Source organism: Lithobates pipiens, unplaced genomic scaffold (assembly GCF_037356315.1).
Source record: "Lithobates pipiens isolate NorthernLeopardFrog02 unplaced genomic scaffold, aLitPip1_a1.2 Scaffold_27, whole genome shotgun sequence".
NCBI classification, from domain to species: domain Eukaryota; kingdom Metazoa; phylum Chordata; class Amphibia; order Anura; family Ranidae; genus Lithobates; species Lithobates pipiens.
In genome coordinates, this window is record NW_027507788.1 from 16,441,789 (window position 1) to 16,459,188 (window position 17,400).

The 17,400-nt window shown below is 41.5% G+C and overlaps 1 protein-coding gene across 1 annotated transcript in view; it reads right to left on the bottom strand.

Annotated features, from left to right (window-relative positions):
• LOC143933578 (uncharacterized) overlaps nt 1-17,400 on the bottom strand; it is a 110,033-nt gene that overhangs the window by 91,319 nt on the left and 1,314 nt on the right. Inside the window, exons 2-10 of the mRNA XM_077456525.1 lie at nt 15,199-15,339; nt 12,007-12,114; nt 10,002-10,091; nt 9,775-9,918; nt 8,012-8,158; nt 5,911-6,030; nt 4,368-4,478; nt 2,932-3,078; nt 317-457 (exon numbers count right to left, since the gene is read on the bottom strand). Coding sequence (XP_077312651.1) covers nt 317-457; nt 2,932-3,078; nt 4,368-4,478; nt 5,911-6,030; nt 8,012-8,158; nt 9,775-9,918; nt 10,002-10,091; nt 12,007-12,114; nt 15,199-15,339 — 1,149 coding nt within the window. The remainder of the gene's footprint in view (nt 1-316; nt 458-2,931; nt 3,079-4,367; nt 4,479-5,910; nt 6,031-8,011; nt 8,159-9,774; nt 9,919-10,001; nt 10,092-12,006; nt 12,115-15,198; nt 15,340-17,400) is intronic.

A 17,400-nucleotide genomic window follows, 5' to 3' on the forward strand; every position in this document is an offset into this window, starting at 1 on the left:
AGGGGTAGGGGGCACCCTGACCCTAACCCTAAGGGAAAGGAGGGCGCAGTTGGTATCTTTGCCCTGGGCGCTGGATGACCTTGTCCCACCACTGATTGTAAGATCTGTATCACATTTCCATTTTGTAGAAAACTTCTTGGAAGTGAACATTTGTGAACTAATAAAACAATCTACAAGAAAAGAAAGCTATCTCAATAATACACACAAGCAGTTTGTTGATCTTGTTGCTACCATGTTCACCAGGGGAAGCCCGTACTTTATGACATATAGCAAGAATACCTTTTCTCTTTGGGTTCCTTGCAATAAAATGACTTACCAGCTATATTAGTGGAATAGAGAACACACACGTCTTCCTCTCCTGTGCACTGCACGGTCTGATTATTGTAACACCAAATGGAGGAAGATGATTGACAGGCTGAACAGGTCACACCATTGAATTGAGGGCTAGTAGATGGTACTTAAAAAAAAAAAAAAAAACATGCATAAATACATACTATGCGTACATTAACTGAGTATAAAATCACATTTTGGCTCTTCAGGTGGCTACATTGCAATGAGTCATTGAAACAGCTACTGTTCCCCTAGGCTAACCACCATTCCGTAGCTTCAATTATGGGGGCACGCGCTTTCCTTGTCTCATCTATACCTATGTAGAGAACAGTACTGGAATAACATAATGACAGCATTGCAACATACAGTTTACAAGTAAAGTGAAAGTAATACTATGTAAGACACCACCCAAATGTGGTAACTGTGTTCTTCAATGTGCCTTCAAGGGATGTACAGTATGTGTTGAGTTTAGTAATGTGCATATATCACTCCTTACTTGTACTGGCTCTAAGCCATTTTACAGCGTAATTGTTATTGCCTAATTCTGTAAGTGGCTGCATTATTTCATATGGATTAATATAATTATGCTCAGTTTATCTTTCTTATTTAAGTTAATTTTCTTTATGGTATTCGTTCATGCTGGCCGCTATTCATTTCCAGGTATTTTATCAGTGGCCAGTTACAGAAAGGCATCACACAGAGCACCACTTTTGCCATTTGCGAGATAGGCACTGTAGTGAGAGGAGCCCAGGGGCTGACTGGCAAATTTTGGCCCAGGGGGCAAGTACAACCCAGAGGCCCACAGTGCAGCACCCAGGTCGCTCCTCCAGTTCTCCCTCTTCCCCGTTTCCTCCTGACTCCCATTCCAGGCTGTAACTCAGCTCCAGCTACTCTTTGCTCATCAGGCAGGTTGAGCTGGACAGCACCGACTCCAGGTTCCTGAGCTGGCTGGCAGGGGCTGCAGAGGGAGCTGGGGTGGTTCGGCCAGGGCTGGCTGGGGTATTAGAGCATGCGGTGGGGCAAGGAGCCAGCCTCTGCTTGTACATACATACACCATTCATGCCAGGCACCATTCATGCCAGGGGCATTTTTACTCCTCTTCACCAGGAAGACTTTCCGCATGTCTGTGGTGGAAGTCCCTGGCTCAGCCCTCCCCTGGAGGAGCCCCTGTCTTAGCTCGTGCCTTAGTCTGAGTAAAGTTTACAGCCTTAGTGTCCAACCTGAGGCTTTAGGGAAAACATGACCCTTTGGTACTTGTGCAGTCTTCAAGACCCAGTATTCAGAACATTGTTTTTTAAAGGGACTGTAAACTATAACAGTCTCAAATGCCCATGATTTTCTTCTGCAGTATGCCTTTAGTCTCAAAATACTTCTATGTTATCTACTGTAGCGTTGCATATAGTGAATGTTGTGTATGGCCCCTTAGTGACATTAGGGGCCACAGTTGAGGCTTCCTGTAATAAGCTGACCATCACTGCGCTATTTATGACAAAAAACTGGTCATTCTTTTAATAGGCTCCTACACATTGGAATACACTAGAAAAAGGGCAGATATGGGCACAAAGTGTGAAAGCAACAGCAGCCATTATCTGGACAGAGAGAATGAGATAAACATCTCAGTAGCAATAGCAAAGACTCTTACAAGCCCAATGTCAGGTCACCTTGAGGCTAGATGACAGATGCACACCATAGAGATCAGGAGTGCACCGCAGGGTAATGGACCCTACGGCTGACGAATGGGAGTCAAGGTGGTAAGGAAGGCAGGGGCGCTGGAACACCAAGACGGATCCCTCTGGGGGTTAGAGCGTAATATTCCCTAGGGAGTGCGGACCTAAGAGCCAGCAGGTGTTCACCAGAGCTTCTAGTGGTGAGGATGGACTGGGCTGCAACTGGCTCCAGGTCGCGACCCCCAGGGTCCCCCAGCTCACGTCCACAGTAGGCAACAGGAGGATAGGGATAGTAAGGGAATAAGTCAAGGTTGGGGCCACAAGCAGACAAGGACAACAGAGTTCACGCCAAAGTTTCAGGGTCACAGGCAAACAGGGATAGTCCAGGACACGCCAAAAGGTCAGGGTCACAAGCAGACAAGAATAGTAGAGGACACGCCAAGGTCGGTAACAGAAACAAATGTAGAGCACACGGCAGGCAGGAAACAGGGAGCCAAACACACAAAGGTTGATCAGCAGGGTTGGCCTGCAGTGCACAGGTTAATATAGAGTTCTCTGATAGGAGCTAGGTTGGAGCCATGCTAGAGGAGGGATTATCAAAGCAGTCAGGTGAGAGTCAACTGGTCTCTAGAGATGAATACATGGAGACAGGTAAGCTGACAGACAAACTCTTATTGCATAACCATGACACCCAAGAAGTTGTCTGGAAGGAACTAGATCTGCAGACTGGATATCTGGGCTCAAGTGGTGGGTGGAGAAGAAGGAGTAAGGAGAGGGGAACCCATGTGATGGCCCTAAGAGGTCAATGCAGCAAGAAATGTATCATGACATCCATGCAACTAGCATTTTCATATAAATAACTGAACAACGGCAGCCTACACAGTTTTCTTAGTGGAGATTTATTTTAAAAAGAGGTTAGGACATTGTACTTTACCTGGAAGAATGGATGGAGAACAGTTGTCAAAAGCACAACATGAAGAGGACATCTTGGTGTTACCATCAAGTATGCTGATGCTCCCCGTTCTGTCACACTGGCTTGAAGGTGAACATGAGCGGATGTACCGTGCTGACTTTGAACCACCTGTTATTAATTTATGCAAATTAAATGTACTATTTGATAAACTGGGTACGCATCATACTATATATATATATATATAGTACCAAGCATGAAAACAATTTTTGTTCCATAGAAAGAAAAAAGACTAAGTGATCCATCGAGTCTACCTAAATTTTGTTTCATTTGTGTATAATATATATATATATATATATATATATATATATATATATATATCTCTATCTATCTATCTATCTATCTATCTATCTATCTATCTATCTATCTATATATATATATATATATATATATATATATATATATATATATATATCTTTTTTTTTTTACTTATTCTTTTAAACAAGGACTAAAGATATATTTATACTGTGTAATATATACAAACACATTTTGAAAGTACCCTTCCTTAGGTATTCTTGTAGTATTGATGGGGGAAGGCCCTTAGAACCTCAAAATGTGCTGGCTTGTTTTTTTCAAATATAAACATTTGGACTCTCAACCATTGTGTGTGCTTTTTCTCTTCTATATCTTTTCATCACATGATGACATAACTGTATTTGAATGTCATAATACCTGTCAGGACAAGGAGCCCTCTGATATACTGGACAGCTATTTAATCTTGCATTGTTCTTGTCTCTGGTGAACCTTAAACTCTTTGCCCCTCCCACAAATTTTCTGATTTAAGTCAAGCCTCTGCATTTCCTGTTTTCTAGATCATTGTGCTCTCTCCAGTCAATAACTTGCACCATTGCGTACCTGCAACCATTTGTTACTGACCTTTGGCTTGTTCCTTGACTACACCTCTGCTTGTTCCTAACCTGCAACCGCTTGTTAACAACCTTTGGCTTGTTTACTAACTGTGCTTCTGCTTGATCCCTACCTGCAATATCTGCTACTGGGACCCAGCTTGCTCGCCTACTGGTGGGGCAATCCTGAGTACTGTGACCTGGTATTAACACTCAGCATCTCCACCATCAAGAGCTCTGGTGATTACCAGTTAATGCTTAGACCCCACACCCTGGGTGACCTTGCTTCAGTTCTAAGGCTGACCTGCTTGTGTACATATCTGGCTGGTCTGTGGGTGCCTCTCAACTGCTATTATAGCTAATGGTCTGTGAGCCTGACTCTTGATCATGACATGGGCAGATTTAAGCAGCTATACTCTAGAAGTAATATAAGACAATGGAACCTAATCCAGAAGGAATTAGGTTATAGGAGAGATAGGGCACCTACTAACCACATTACTTACATGGATCAAGGGTCTATTGTTCTTGTGGAGGATTCCTTTAAATGTGACTTACCCACAGTGGATTCTGTATATGAGGTTGCACACACATATCCAGAAGGGCAGGTAACGTTGTTTCCTGAGCAGTTTGTTGTGTCTGTACATTCCGCGCATGATAGAGAATAGCCTGCAAATTAATTTAGAAAAGGAGGAAAGTCAAGATATTATGTATAGAGAAATATTGGCTACACGCAACTGACTGCAAATGACTGTCACCAAGCAGAAAGCAGGGCGCCTCCAGTAGGGCTCCTTTAGCCTAAATGAATGAATGAAAAAAAGTCGATTCTGGTTGTAAATTTTTTTTTTTTTAATGAGAGGCCTACCGGTTGGTATTTTAGTATTATAAGGGAGCTTTCTTAGCCCTTGTACACACAGTCGGAGATTCCGACTACCAAATCCGTTGGAGTAATTCCGACGGATTAATTCCGGAAGAGGTCCAGAAGTGATGTTGCATACACACGGTTGGACTAAGTTGTCGGAAAATGACGTTATTTCATTAGACGGGACTACGTTCAGGCTAATAGCCAATAGCTTTGGTCTAGGAATTTGATCTGAGCATGCATGGCACTTTGTCCATCGGAGTAGGCTACACATGATCGGAGTATGTCCGATAGGAGCATTTTGACGGAAAATTTTACCGGCAAGTTGGAAAACTTGGTCCGTCGGATATTCCCACGGAAACAGTCCGATGCAGACCACACACAGTCGGAATATCCGACAAAACGGTCCGATAGGACACATTCCGTTGGAATCTCCGACCGTGTGTACAAGGGCTAACAGGTTCAGCAGCATTGGGCAGTGGACCGTAAAGAGACCCTGTCACCAGAACTAAAATACCAACCTGTAGGCCTCTCATTAAAAAAAAAATAATAATTTACAACCAGAATCGACTTAGGCATCTTATGAACTGGTCATACTTTTCTATATGGTTGGCTAGTCAACTGAGAGAGGCTTAACTTTATTTGCCGACCACTGAACAAATGGAGAGGGCTCACAACCCATCAAATGGAGAGGGCTCACAACCCATCAAATGGAGAGGGCTCACAACCCATCAAATGGAGAGGGCTCACAACCCATCTAGCCCCCCCCCCCCCCCCCCCCTGTTCAGTGGTCAGAAAATAAAGTTAAGCCTCTCTCAGTTGACTAGCCAACCATATAGAAATGTATAACCGGTTCATAAGATGCCTAAGTCGATTCTGGTTGTAAATTGGTTTTATTTTGTTTTTTTTTAATGAGAGGCCTACAGGTTAGTATTTTAGTATTATAAGGGGGCTTTCTTACAGGTTCAGCAGCATTGGGCAGTGGACCGTAAAGAGACCCTGTCACCAGAACTTTAATTTTAATAAAATGAATCCTGTAAGATTATATGTGTATTTAGCATATTCGATAAAAGCCAAGACATTGTTTCCTTTTACTTACATTTGAAATAAAAGGCTTTAAAAAAATGTAAAAGCCAAGACATGTACAGGATTATCCATCTACGCTCACTACCGTTATTTTACCAGTGATTAAAAAAAAGCCTTTAAATACCTAAAAATATAATCAAATCCCGTACGTACCTCTAGAGGAGCAGATAAACTTAAAATCAAAATTTGATCCAGATCCTGTCATACTGTGTGACAGGTGACTAAGGTAACAGTTACTTCTAGTGGCACAGCCACGAATGACAGAAGGAGTTCCTGTGGAGGAGAAAAACATTGTGTATTGAGATGGGTACACCATTTACTGTACTTCAGGCTTCAATTTTCTTTTATATATGATGCTTAAACCAATAATAAAAGATAATTTTAACTTTATTTAGTAGATGCTGTTGAAAAAAATACTGTTATTCTTTTAGGATATGTTCATATTTCAATTTTCTTGGCCATCCTTAGTCTTATGTTTCTTCCTTGATGAGGTGGGAGAGACATTAAGAGGTCTACTTATAAAGCAGCAAATGGGACTTTTATCAAACCTTCTCTGGTGGGGATTGGGGAATCTTCCAGGTCCATGTGATTTTAATACATATAGCTTTTAACACGTTTTAAAGACTTTTTGTATTAGCTCTATTGTCTAGTTTCTATACCTGATGAAGGGGAAGTTCTGAGCCCTCCAAAACACAGTGGCTGTTACAAAATGGATAAACATCTTTTAAAGGACTATAAAAGCTGGTGTGGCTCTCCCATCCTTTCAAAACCTTAGTAAACTCCTCTGGGGGTCCAGCAAAACCCCACTGTTGCTGGTGAGCAGCCTCTAGGACAGTAAACCACCCATTGTGTTATAGTGTATCTCCGTATGGTTCAGTGTTTCTACATCACAACAATTGCATTTGTTTTAAATAGCAGTGATTGATTCTCCATCAGAGGATGTTTAATGAAAATCACATTTGCTACTTTATAAATGGACCACTTATTGTGCTTAATAGAATATGTACATGGACCATTAGTAGTAGATATTCGTAGATAGAATATGTACCATGGACCATTAGTAGTAGATATTCGTAGATAGAATATGTACCATGGACCATTAGTAGTAGATATTCACAGATAGAATATGTACCATGGACCATTAGTAGTAGATATTCGTAGATAGACTATATACATGGACCATTAGTAGTAGATATTCATAGATAGAATATGTACCATGGACCATTAGTAGTAGATATTCATAGATAGAATATGTACCATGGACCATTAGTAGTAGATATTCGTAGATAGACTATATACATGGACCATTAGTAGTAGATATTCACAGATAGAATATGTGCCATGGACCATTAGTAGTAGATATTTATAGATAGAATATGTACCATGGACCATTAGTAGTAGATATTTATAGATAAAATATGTACCATGAACCATTTGTAGTAGATATTCACAGATAGAATATGTACCATGGACCATTAGTAGTAGATATTCGTAGATAGACTATATACATGGACCATTAGTAGTAGATATTCATAGATAGAATATGTACCATGGACCATTAGTAGTAGAGTCCAATCTCTTAGTATGGTATAAAGATTTGTATTGTTGGCCATGCATGTGACTATTCTTAAGAGCCTTCAGCTTTTAAAGAATTATTACTTGTAATATAATGGTTCAGGCCAATCTACTTCCTATGGTTTGAACCATTATTCCTTATGATCTACCAAACTGGAGTTGAAAACAAAATTTGAATAGCATTGCGGTGGCCATCTTCACTACAGATTTGATTATTCAAAACCAGTGAAGAACCAGATGGGTTGCAGACTGCTGTAGACTGTTCAGTTCCATGTGACCTTTCTCCAATGCACTGACCCTACTTTGGATGGGTGAGGCTTGTCAAGGTGGCCAAATGTGGACATGGTTAAAAGGACAGGTCAAGAAGCTGAAGGTTGGGAAATACAGCTCATACCTACAGTATTTAGATTTCTGGATGTTACAGTGATAGGATATACATTGGGGGAGACTTACTAAAACGGTGCACTCAGAAGCTGGTTCAACTCGGCATGGTAGCCAATCAACTTCAAACTTTGGCTTGTTCAGTTAAGCTTTGCCAATAAAACCTGGAAGCTGATTGGTTTCTATGCAGAGCTGCACCAGATTTTGCATGCTCCAGTTTTAGTAAATCAACCCCATTGTTTTTCCAATATGGCATGGTGAGGCAGCTTAAAAATTTGTGGAATTTAACTGCACTTACCTGACAGTTTTGAACTGTAAATTAAACACACGTTCTCAGTCCCGATGCATTGCATGGTATCCTTTGCTGTACACCATTCAGAATTTTCAGACATACAGGTTGGACATGTCACCCCATTGTACCCTGAACTGGAACTTGGTCCTGTCACTTAGTGAACAAATAAAATAAGTTTGTCAAAAAATTGAGATTTTGTCAAAAGCATTATGTCAGGGGAAACTCCCTGCTGTTTTACTATAATTTAAGAACAAAACCAGATATATTAACAGTTATATCAGGCTTTACCAGGCAAAGTAACATACTTGCACAGTAGCAGTCCGTCCATTAGGGGCACATGAGTGCCGCCCCCCCATCAATGCTTTCGGCCATCTAATCTAAATGCATGTTTTTTTTTTAAGCACATGATTAGAGTCAGAGGTTCTAATAGGCTTCAAAAAAGGGTGGGCTTGGAGTGCAGAGCACTGCGCCTCGAGGCCCACCCAGTTGTGTTACAATAGCAAATTAATATTCATTATTGCCAGACTCATTCTCCTCCCATCCAATCAGGAAGCTGGTCGCCCCAGTGACCCGTCACTCGATTGGCTGAAAGGACAGGCGATCCAATTGACCATCTAGGAGGAGGGGGAAGCAGACGCACGGCCGTCATGAGGAGACGCACGAGAAGCCGTCGCCCGGAGGGAAGCGCTGCCCACTTGATGGGGTAGTGCGGGGCCAACCGACCAGACGACGGGGCGGGGGGGGTGATTGATCCGACCGATTGACTGACCCACGTTGCGGTTGACCCAATCGGGTGGGGGGTGGCTGTGGGTGCAATGTTTTCCGTCCCACCCCCCAAAAAAAAACACCAGCCGCCACTGGACTTGAATATATTTTATATACAATATAGCAGGAGCCTCCTGATGACGTCTGCGTGACGAAACCGGTAGGCGTGGCTATAAGGACGTGACCTCTTTAAGAGTAAACCGCAGCGGCCGGCGGCGTGGTTTTTTTTTGCATTCTAAACACACCATTGATATGTGAAACATGTGAGTAGCTTTCTTCATTTAAATAAATACATCTTAAAGACATACTACACTATGGGCTTCCTTCTTTTTTTATGAACCATATGGATGAGAATTTCACCCGTGGATGATAAACCAGATTCCCAGGGAGACGCCAGAGAGCGGCACAGGGGCTAACACTGTGGATCTGCAGCATGAGGCCCTTGTTAATGGGCATGAACATTAATACTCTAATAATTTGTTAAACACATCACAAAGTAGTAATAGTAATCTCACAGCACTAACGAGTAAAGGGTTTTGTGAATGGAAATATATAACTGATTTAAAGGTATAGCGCCAATTCTACCCAATTTTGTTTTCATATTTCCAATAGGCCCCATTCGATTGGGGGGGGGGCATATTAAGTAGAGGCAGCTCTTACCCTACATTATATCATTTTAGTATTACTCCAATATTACTCCATAGCGCAATCTCATCTCTTCTTCTTTATTCAACCTTACTAACTATGTAACTATGTAACCATATAAGTAAATGGAAAAAAAATCTCCATTCTCCATAATTTTGCCATAAGAATTTTGGTTGCAAGAATTTTGGGCTCAAGGATGTCAATCAAGGTGTTCTCGGTAATTCTGTTTTGATTCATATAAGCGATGGCACTGTTACAGCCATTTGTATCTTTCCCTTTGAACAAACCAAGTTAATCTCAAACACAATTAAATCTCTATGATGAATGGGATATGGTGTGATTATCGAGCAATCACTTACATATGGGTTCTGGTAGATTACAGGTGTTGGTAGAGCAGATGGTCACCAGCCTTAGTGTTCCATTCAAAGAGCTTGCACTTCCAGGGATTCCACATTGATATATTGGCAGACATGTACTGTTATTTATTTCAACACTTGTATTACCTGTTTAAAAAGAGCTTGATTGGTATTTGAAGTGAAGCTTCAGATTTAATGCAAGTATTAGTTTTGGCATATGTATTACTCACCCACAGTAGATAGAGCGTGAACCCTTGCACAGATGGTGCCACTAGGACAGGTTACGTTGGTGTCTGGGCAAAATGTATCACTGGAATTGCCTAAAAAACATTAGAATATAAATCTTCACAAGGAGTATGAAACTAGGGCAAAGGATTGAAGGCGTAATTCTCAAAATTGGAGATGCACTTAAAAGTTTGAACAGATTGTACACCTTGTAAATTTGGGCCAGTTTAAAAGTTTGCACATAGATTCCATAATTCCAAAATTCATGGAAGTGTCAGATTCTGAGGATTCTTCAGGCAGTGGTTTTTCTTCAATACAGAAAAGCGTTGGAGAGGTAAGAATTTATGGGTTCCCCATTGAAAACGTCACATATGACAAAACGCGTATGGCAGGGCACGCTGTGACGTCACCACGTGTTACGAGATGAGGACGGGCTCTCGTTTTGCCGGCCGGCTTGTTTTTTTATGTGCGATCATTCTTGGTTTTATGTAAGTGTATTTTTATTATAATTAAACGAGTACTGAAGTTTTTTATACCATGGGAAGCTTCTTTCTTTCTATATTCTAAATGTGTATATTGGGTACTAATGAAAATGCGGAGCGTCATGAGAATCCTCAATACATGGATCGTTTGTTCCTGATTGGCAAAGTGTTCGGTGGAGGCGAGGAGCTGTCAGTAGCTTGAGATCATAAACGCTCCTTATGCTTTACCGTCTGGTAAGCGCATTTATTTGTCGGTGGCTGGGCACAGTAGTGATAAGGAAGTGTGGAATCACTGTGGTGCGATTGGCTTTTTTTTTTCTTCAATAACACAAACTCTTCATGGAGTTTTGCTTATAGTATTGGTTTATTGATTTGCTTTTTATTGGTGTAGTTTTTTGTTTGGCGCAGCTCTTTTCTCCTATTTTTTGTCTATTTTCATGTGTGTGTATCCCACAGTGGAGCAGCAGCCTTATATTATTTGAACATTCATTTGTCAATTCTTTCAATTATTTTGTATTTATTTTTAAGATTGATTTTATATTTATTCATCTAAAAAACATTTTTTCTTATTTGATAAGTAAGAAGAATTTTTTGGGTCTCAGCGCGGTTTTATTTCTTTTGTTAAAAATTTAATATCTTCTTTAATTTACACTTATATTTGCAACAAAGTTGCTTTGAACCGGAGGAATCACTAGTCCGGTGTTAACTGATATATGACTTCATTCTAGCTAGTGGACTGTGATTCTAGAACCATGATCTCCTTGATACAGTTAAGAAACGAATGGCCCTTTTAGGAATATCTTAGTATAGTTTAGGAAGAGTGCATCATATTTTGGAATTCTTCCAGAAAATTCTAACTTTAACATTCCCAAATGAGGAATAAACTCCTCCATTTTTAGATCTGTGATGGACAGGGCTGGACTGGGACAAAAAATTGGCCCTGGACTTCACCATGGCCGGCCCACTTTAATTTTGAGTGTCTTCATCAGCACTTCCCCTTAAATCAGAGTGTCCTCCCTCTCCTCCCCCTCCCACGTGTACTCACAGTTTTGAAGGCAACTTCTTGTTCCTCTCTCCAGTCATGTGATAAGTGACAAGTGATAAGGGGAGAGAGGATGGAATGTCTGCCAGCTGTCTATCTCCCTCTGCAGGCTGGAGGGTGCAGAAAGCCTAATGCTCTCTGCAGCAAGTGACGGCAGCTGCTCCTCCTAACAGGAGTGAAATCGCAATCACTCACTGTGAGAGAGGAGCGGCTCCAGGACTGCACCTGACCGGCCCACTGAGCCATCGGCCCACCGGGAAACTCCCTGTAGTCCCAATGGCCAGTACATGCCTGGTGATGGACATGAAACCTGCAAAAACCTTCTGTTTTAAGAAGGCTCTATTGTTTTTCTTCATAATTGTGAGGGGAATGGTGGGGGGCAATTTTTGGTTCCTTTCAGCCCTACCTCATCATAAGGTGTCTGGCTGTTCCCTTATAATATTCCCAAATAATGACATAACTGCATGAACGCATAAATTACAATACCTCCGCAATAGCATGTAGGCTGGTACGTAATAGCTGTTCCATTGACACTGTATTTCTGACTACTGCAGGTTCCTTGTTGGGTACAACCACGAATGGATGACAAGCTTCCTGTTAGAAAAAAAAAAAAAAAGAGTAGCTAGTAGAAGGAATCAGAATTGTGTATGTGTTTGTACAAAAAATATGTATATTTGTGTGTATTGGCGCATGTGTGTGCAATTTTATTTCATTAATATGTATTTCCAAGACAAAAGCATCAGCAATGTTCCTTCTTGTCATCCACAAGAACCCTAAGTGCAAAGGGCCAGTAAGTGTAATGCCGCGTACACACGATTGGACTTTTCGAGGGACTAGGTCCGACGGTCTTTCGGACAGACTTTCATCTGCGTTTCGACTGACTTTCCGAATGAACGGACTTGGCCACACACAATCACACCAAAGTCCGACGGATTCGAACATGATGACGTACGACCGGACTAGAATAAGGAAGTTCATAGCCAGTAGCCAATAGCTGCCCTAGCGTCGGTTTTTGTCCGTCGGACCAGCACACACACGAACGGATTTCTCGGTCCGGCGGAGTTTCGGTGGGAAAATTTAAAACATGTTCTATTTCTAAAGTCTGCCGGATTTTTGGCAAGCAAAGGTCCGATGGAGCCCACATACGATGGAATTGTCCGACGGACTCGTTCCGTCGGACCTTTGCTGTCAAAAAGTCCGGTCGTGTGTACGTGGCATTAGGTGTAACATATTTGGAACCCACCCTCCCCAAAAAATATATACAGGGCCTTGAAAAAGTATTCATACTCCTTGAAATTTTCCACATTTTGTCATGTTACAACCAACAACATAAATGTATTTTATTGGGATTTTATGTAATAGACCAACACAAAGTGGCACATAATTGTGAAGTCGAAGGAAAATGATAAATGTTTTTCAAACGTTTTTACAAATAAATATGTGAGAAGTGTGGGGGGTACATTTGTATGGCGCCCCCCAGAGTCAATACTTTGTAGAACCGCCTTTCACTGCAATTACAGCTGCAAGTCTTTTTTGGGGATGTCTCTACCAGCTTTGCACATCTAGAGAGGGACATTTTTGCCCACACTCCTTTGCAAAATAGCTCAAGCTTTGTCAGATTGGATTGAGAGCGTCTTTGAATGGCAATTTTCAAGTCTTGCCAGATTCTTAATTGGATTTAGGTCTGGACTTTGGCTGGACCATTCTAACACATGAATATGCTTTAATCTAAACCATTCCATTGTAGCTCTGGCTGTATGTTTAGGGTCGTTGTGAAGCTGGAAGGTGAACCTCTTCCCCAGTCTCAAGTCTTTTGCAGACTCTAACAGGTTTTCTTCTAAGATTGCCCTGTATTTGGCTCCATTCATCTTCCCATCAACTCTGATCAGCTTCCCTGTCCCTGCTGAAGAAAAGCATCCCCACAACATGATGTTGCCACCACCATGCTTCACGGTGGGGATGTTGTGTTCAGGGTGATGTGCAGTGGTATTTTTCTGCCACACATAGCGTTTTGCATTTGGGCCAAAAATTTCTGACCAGAGCACATTCTTCCACATGTTTGCTGTGTCCCCGACATGGCTTCTGGAAAACTGCAAACGGGGCTTCTTATGGCTTTCTTTCAACAATGGTTTCCTTCTTGCCACTCTTCCATAAAGGCCAGATTTGTGGAGAGCACGACTAATAGTTGTCCTGTGGACAGATTCTCCCACCTGAGCTGTGGATCTCTGCAGCTCCTCCAGAGTTACCATGGATACCTTGGCTGCTTCTCTGATGAATGTTCTCCTTGCTCGGCCTGTCAGTTTAGGTGGACGGCCATGTCTTGGTAGGTTTGCGTTGTGTCATACTCTTTCCATTTTTGGATGGTGGATTAAACAGAGCTCCATGAGATGTTCAAAGCTTGGGATATTTTTTTTTATAACCCAACCCTGCTTTAAACTTGTCCACAACTTCATCCCTGACCTGTCTGGTGTGTTCATTGGCCTTAATGATGCTGTTTGTTCACTAAGGTTCTCTAACAAACCTCAGAAGACTTTGCAGAACAGCTGTATTTATACTAAGATTAAATTACACAGGTGGACTCTATTTGTTAATTAGGTGACTTCTGAAGGCAATTGGTTCCACTAGATTTTCACATCTTGTCTACATGCACTCACCCCAGAGTCACTGCACATTTCTTATAGTGACAATAATGGGTCGTGTGTTGGCATGGCCATATGTAGTTTCCATCAGGAGCAAATGTGAAAGGATAGGAGCACCAACCCAATGTGTTTCGTCCCACCCATGGGACTTAATTATGGGGATCCGGCCACTCAGCATGGGACCTGAAAGTCAGTGGAGATCACTAGTGTAGAGGTGTTTACTACAATGCCTTCCAACTTCTAGGGGCATTGGCCAGGTATTGTGTATGCATTGTTACATTGGTCCAAGCTTGACCAATTTATCTTTAAGCAGTTGGGTTTCGATCAAACTTAAGCCCTTGTACACACGGTTGGACATTCTGACAACCAAATCCGTTGGATTTAGTCCGACGGATTTTGTCCGAAACTGTTGCATACACACGGTCGGACAAAGTTGTCGGACAATCCGATTGTTCAGAATGTGGTGACGTTATTTCGTTATGATGGGACTATGTTCAGGCTAGTAGCCAATAGCTTTGGTCTCGTAATTTGATCTGAACATGCGTGGCACTTTGTCCGATTGGAATTCTCTACACACGATCGGACAAAGTCCGATCGGATCATGTTGTCGGAAAATTTTATAGCCCTGCTCTAAAACTTTGTTGGTCGGATATTCCGACGGAAACAGTCCGATGGAGCCCACATACGGTCGGATTATCCGACAACGCGGTCTGATCGGACATTTTCCGTCGGAATGTCCGACCGTGTGTACAAGGGCTAAGACAATTTCAACAGAAATGAAAAAGAAAAATATATCTCATATATGACTTAGCAGTGCAATTGTATCAGACAATGATATATTCTTCGCGTAAAGTTTCTTTAGAAAATAATATGCTGTAGGTGGAATTCAATAGTTCTATTGGAAGATGCTCTTGCAGACAATTAGTCACAATTTCCTCATTCATTTGCCTATACATTAATGCAAAATTTTGTAAATATGAAACTTTTAAAAGTTGACTTTAATAAGTAGAGGTAAATCCAAAAAAATACAATCGCTTACCATTTATGTTTGTAGAATAGAGAACACACACAGTCTCGTTTCCAGTACACTGTACTGTTTGATCCAAGTAGCACCATCCAGAGGAAGATGATTGGCAGGCAGGACAGGTCACTCCATTGGGTTGAGAGCTGACAGATGGCACTTTGAAAAGGACATACATAGATAAATAAGATAAATATATAAATACTTTATTGTCATTGCAACGCAAATTAGAATGAAATTCTATGAAAGCTCCACACATATGTAAAAAACATATAACATCCTCAACATACACACATGTAAACATTTATACTTTCAAAAGTTGAACACGGGGGGGAGGGGGGTGTCTGGTCTGCTACAGATACATGGTGTCACACAGATATCAACTTGTCATTGGGACAACCATTGCTAAATATGTGCGACATTCATTTCTATGGAGAAGCTTGCACTGTCTAATACATCTTGCTCCTACCTAGGATCACTATAGACCTCAACAAGCAAGCCTTGTGAATTCTGGGCACCAGTTCTCAAAAAGGATATCTGGGAACTGGAGAAAGTGCAGAGAAGGGCAACCAAACTGATAAGAGGCATGGAGGAGCTCAGCTATGAGGAAAGATTAGAGGAACTGAATGCATTCCCTTTTGAGAAGAGGAGATTAACCACTTTCAGACCCGGACCATTTTGCTGGTCAAAGACCAGACCACTTTTTGCGATTCGGCACTGCGTCACTTTAACTGACAATTGCGCGGTCGTGCGACGTGGCTCCCAAACAAAATTGATGTCCTTTTTTTCCCACAAATAGAGCTTTCTTTTGGTGGTATTTGATCACCCCTGTGGTTTTTATTTTTTGCGCTATAAACAAAAATAGAGCGACAATTTTGAAAAAAACGCATTATTTTTTACTTTTTGTTATAATAAATATCCCCCAAAAATATATAAAAAAACATTTTTTACCCCCAGTTTAGGCCGATACGTATTCTTCTACATATTTTTGGTAAAAAAAATCGCAATAAGCGATTATTGATTGGTTTGCGCAAAAGTTATAGCGTTTACAAAATAGGGATAGTTTTATAACATTTTTATTAATAATTTTTTATTATTTTTTTTTACTAGTAATGGCGGCGATCAGCGATTTTTATTGTGGCTGCGACATTGTGGGGGACACATCGGACATTTTTGACACATTTTTGGGACCATTGTCATTTATACAGTAATCACTGCTATATAAATGCAGTGATTCCTGTGTAAATGACACTGGCAGTGAAAGGGTTAACCAGTGGGTGGCAGTGTAGGGGTTAAGTGTTCCTAGGGGTGTGTTACTAACTGTGGGGGGGTTGGGCTTTCATTTAGTGAACACTGATCTCTGCTCCAATCACATGGAGCAGAGATCAGCGTCACTAGTTGCTAGGCAGAATGGAGAAATGCTGTTTACACGGCATTTCCTCCATTCAGCCGTCCGCGGGTCCCGCGTCCGGACTCACGGGGGTCCCGATCAGCGCGGGAGCGCGCTGCCGGCGGCGCGCTCCCGATGGCAGGGCGGCATTGAAGATTGGACGTACATGTACGTCAATATGCCTGCCTGTGCCATTCTGTCGACGTACATCGTCGTGCGCTGGTCGGGAAGTGGTTAAGGGGGGGATATGATCAACATGTACGTATACATAAGTGGTCCATATAGTGAACTTGGTGTTGAGTTATTCACTTTAAGGTCATCACAGAGGACAAGGGGGCACTCTTTACATCTAGAGGAAATGTTTCATCTCCAAATACAGAAAGGTTTCTTCACAGTAAAAGCTGTGAAAATGTGGCATAGACTCCCTCCAGAAGTGGATTGGAAGAAAAGATAGGGAGAACACCACTCTCCCAATAAGGTGATGGGACTTTAACAGATATGTCACTGTCACTGAGGTAAGCACATACACAATAAATCGTGATAAAATCAAAATGTATTACAAAGTATACAATAGCATAAAATTTGATAGTAACATTAGGCCATATAGAACATTGGCCGATAAATGATACTCAATCCATAAAAACTTGAAAGATGCTAGTATTTGGAGTAAGCCAACGTGTTTCACAGAATCATTGACGACTTCTTCTGGGCAACTCTATGTGCATCAAATTACATGATATTGATTTTAAGCGGCCTGAAGCATCACAAAAGAAAGGACGGTAAATCATCTGGTAACCGATAAATGATGTCAGAGTCATTAATCTGGTCTG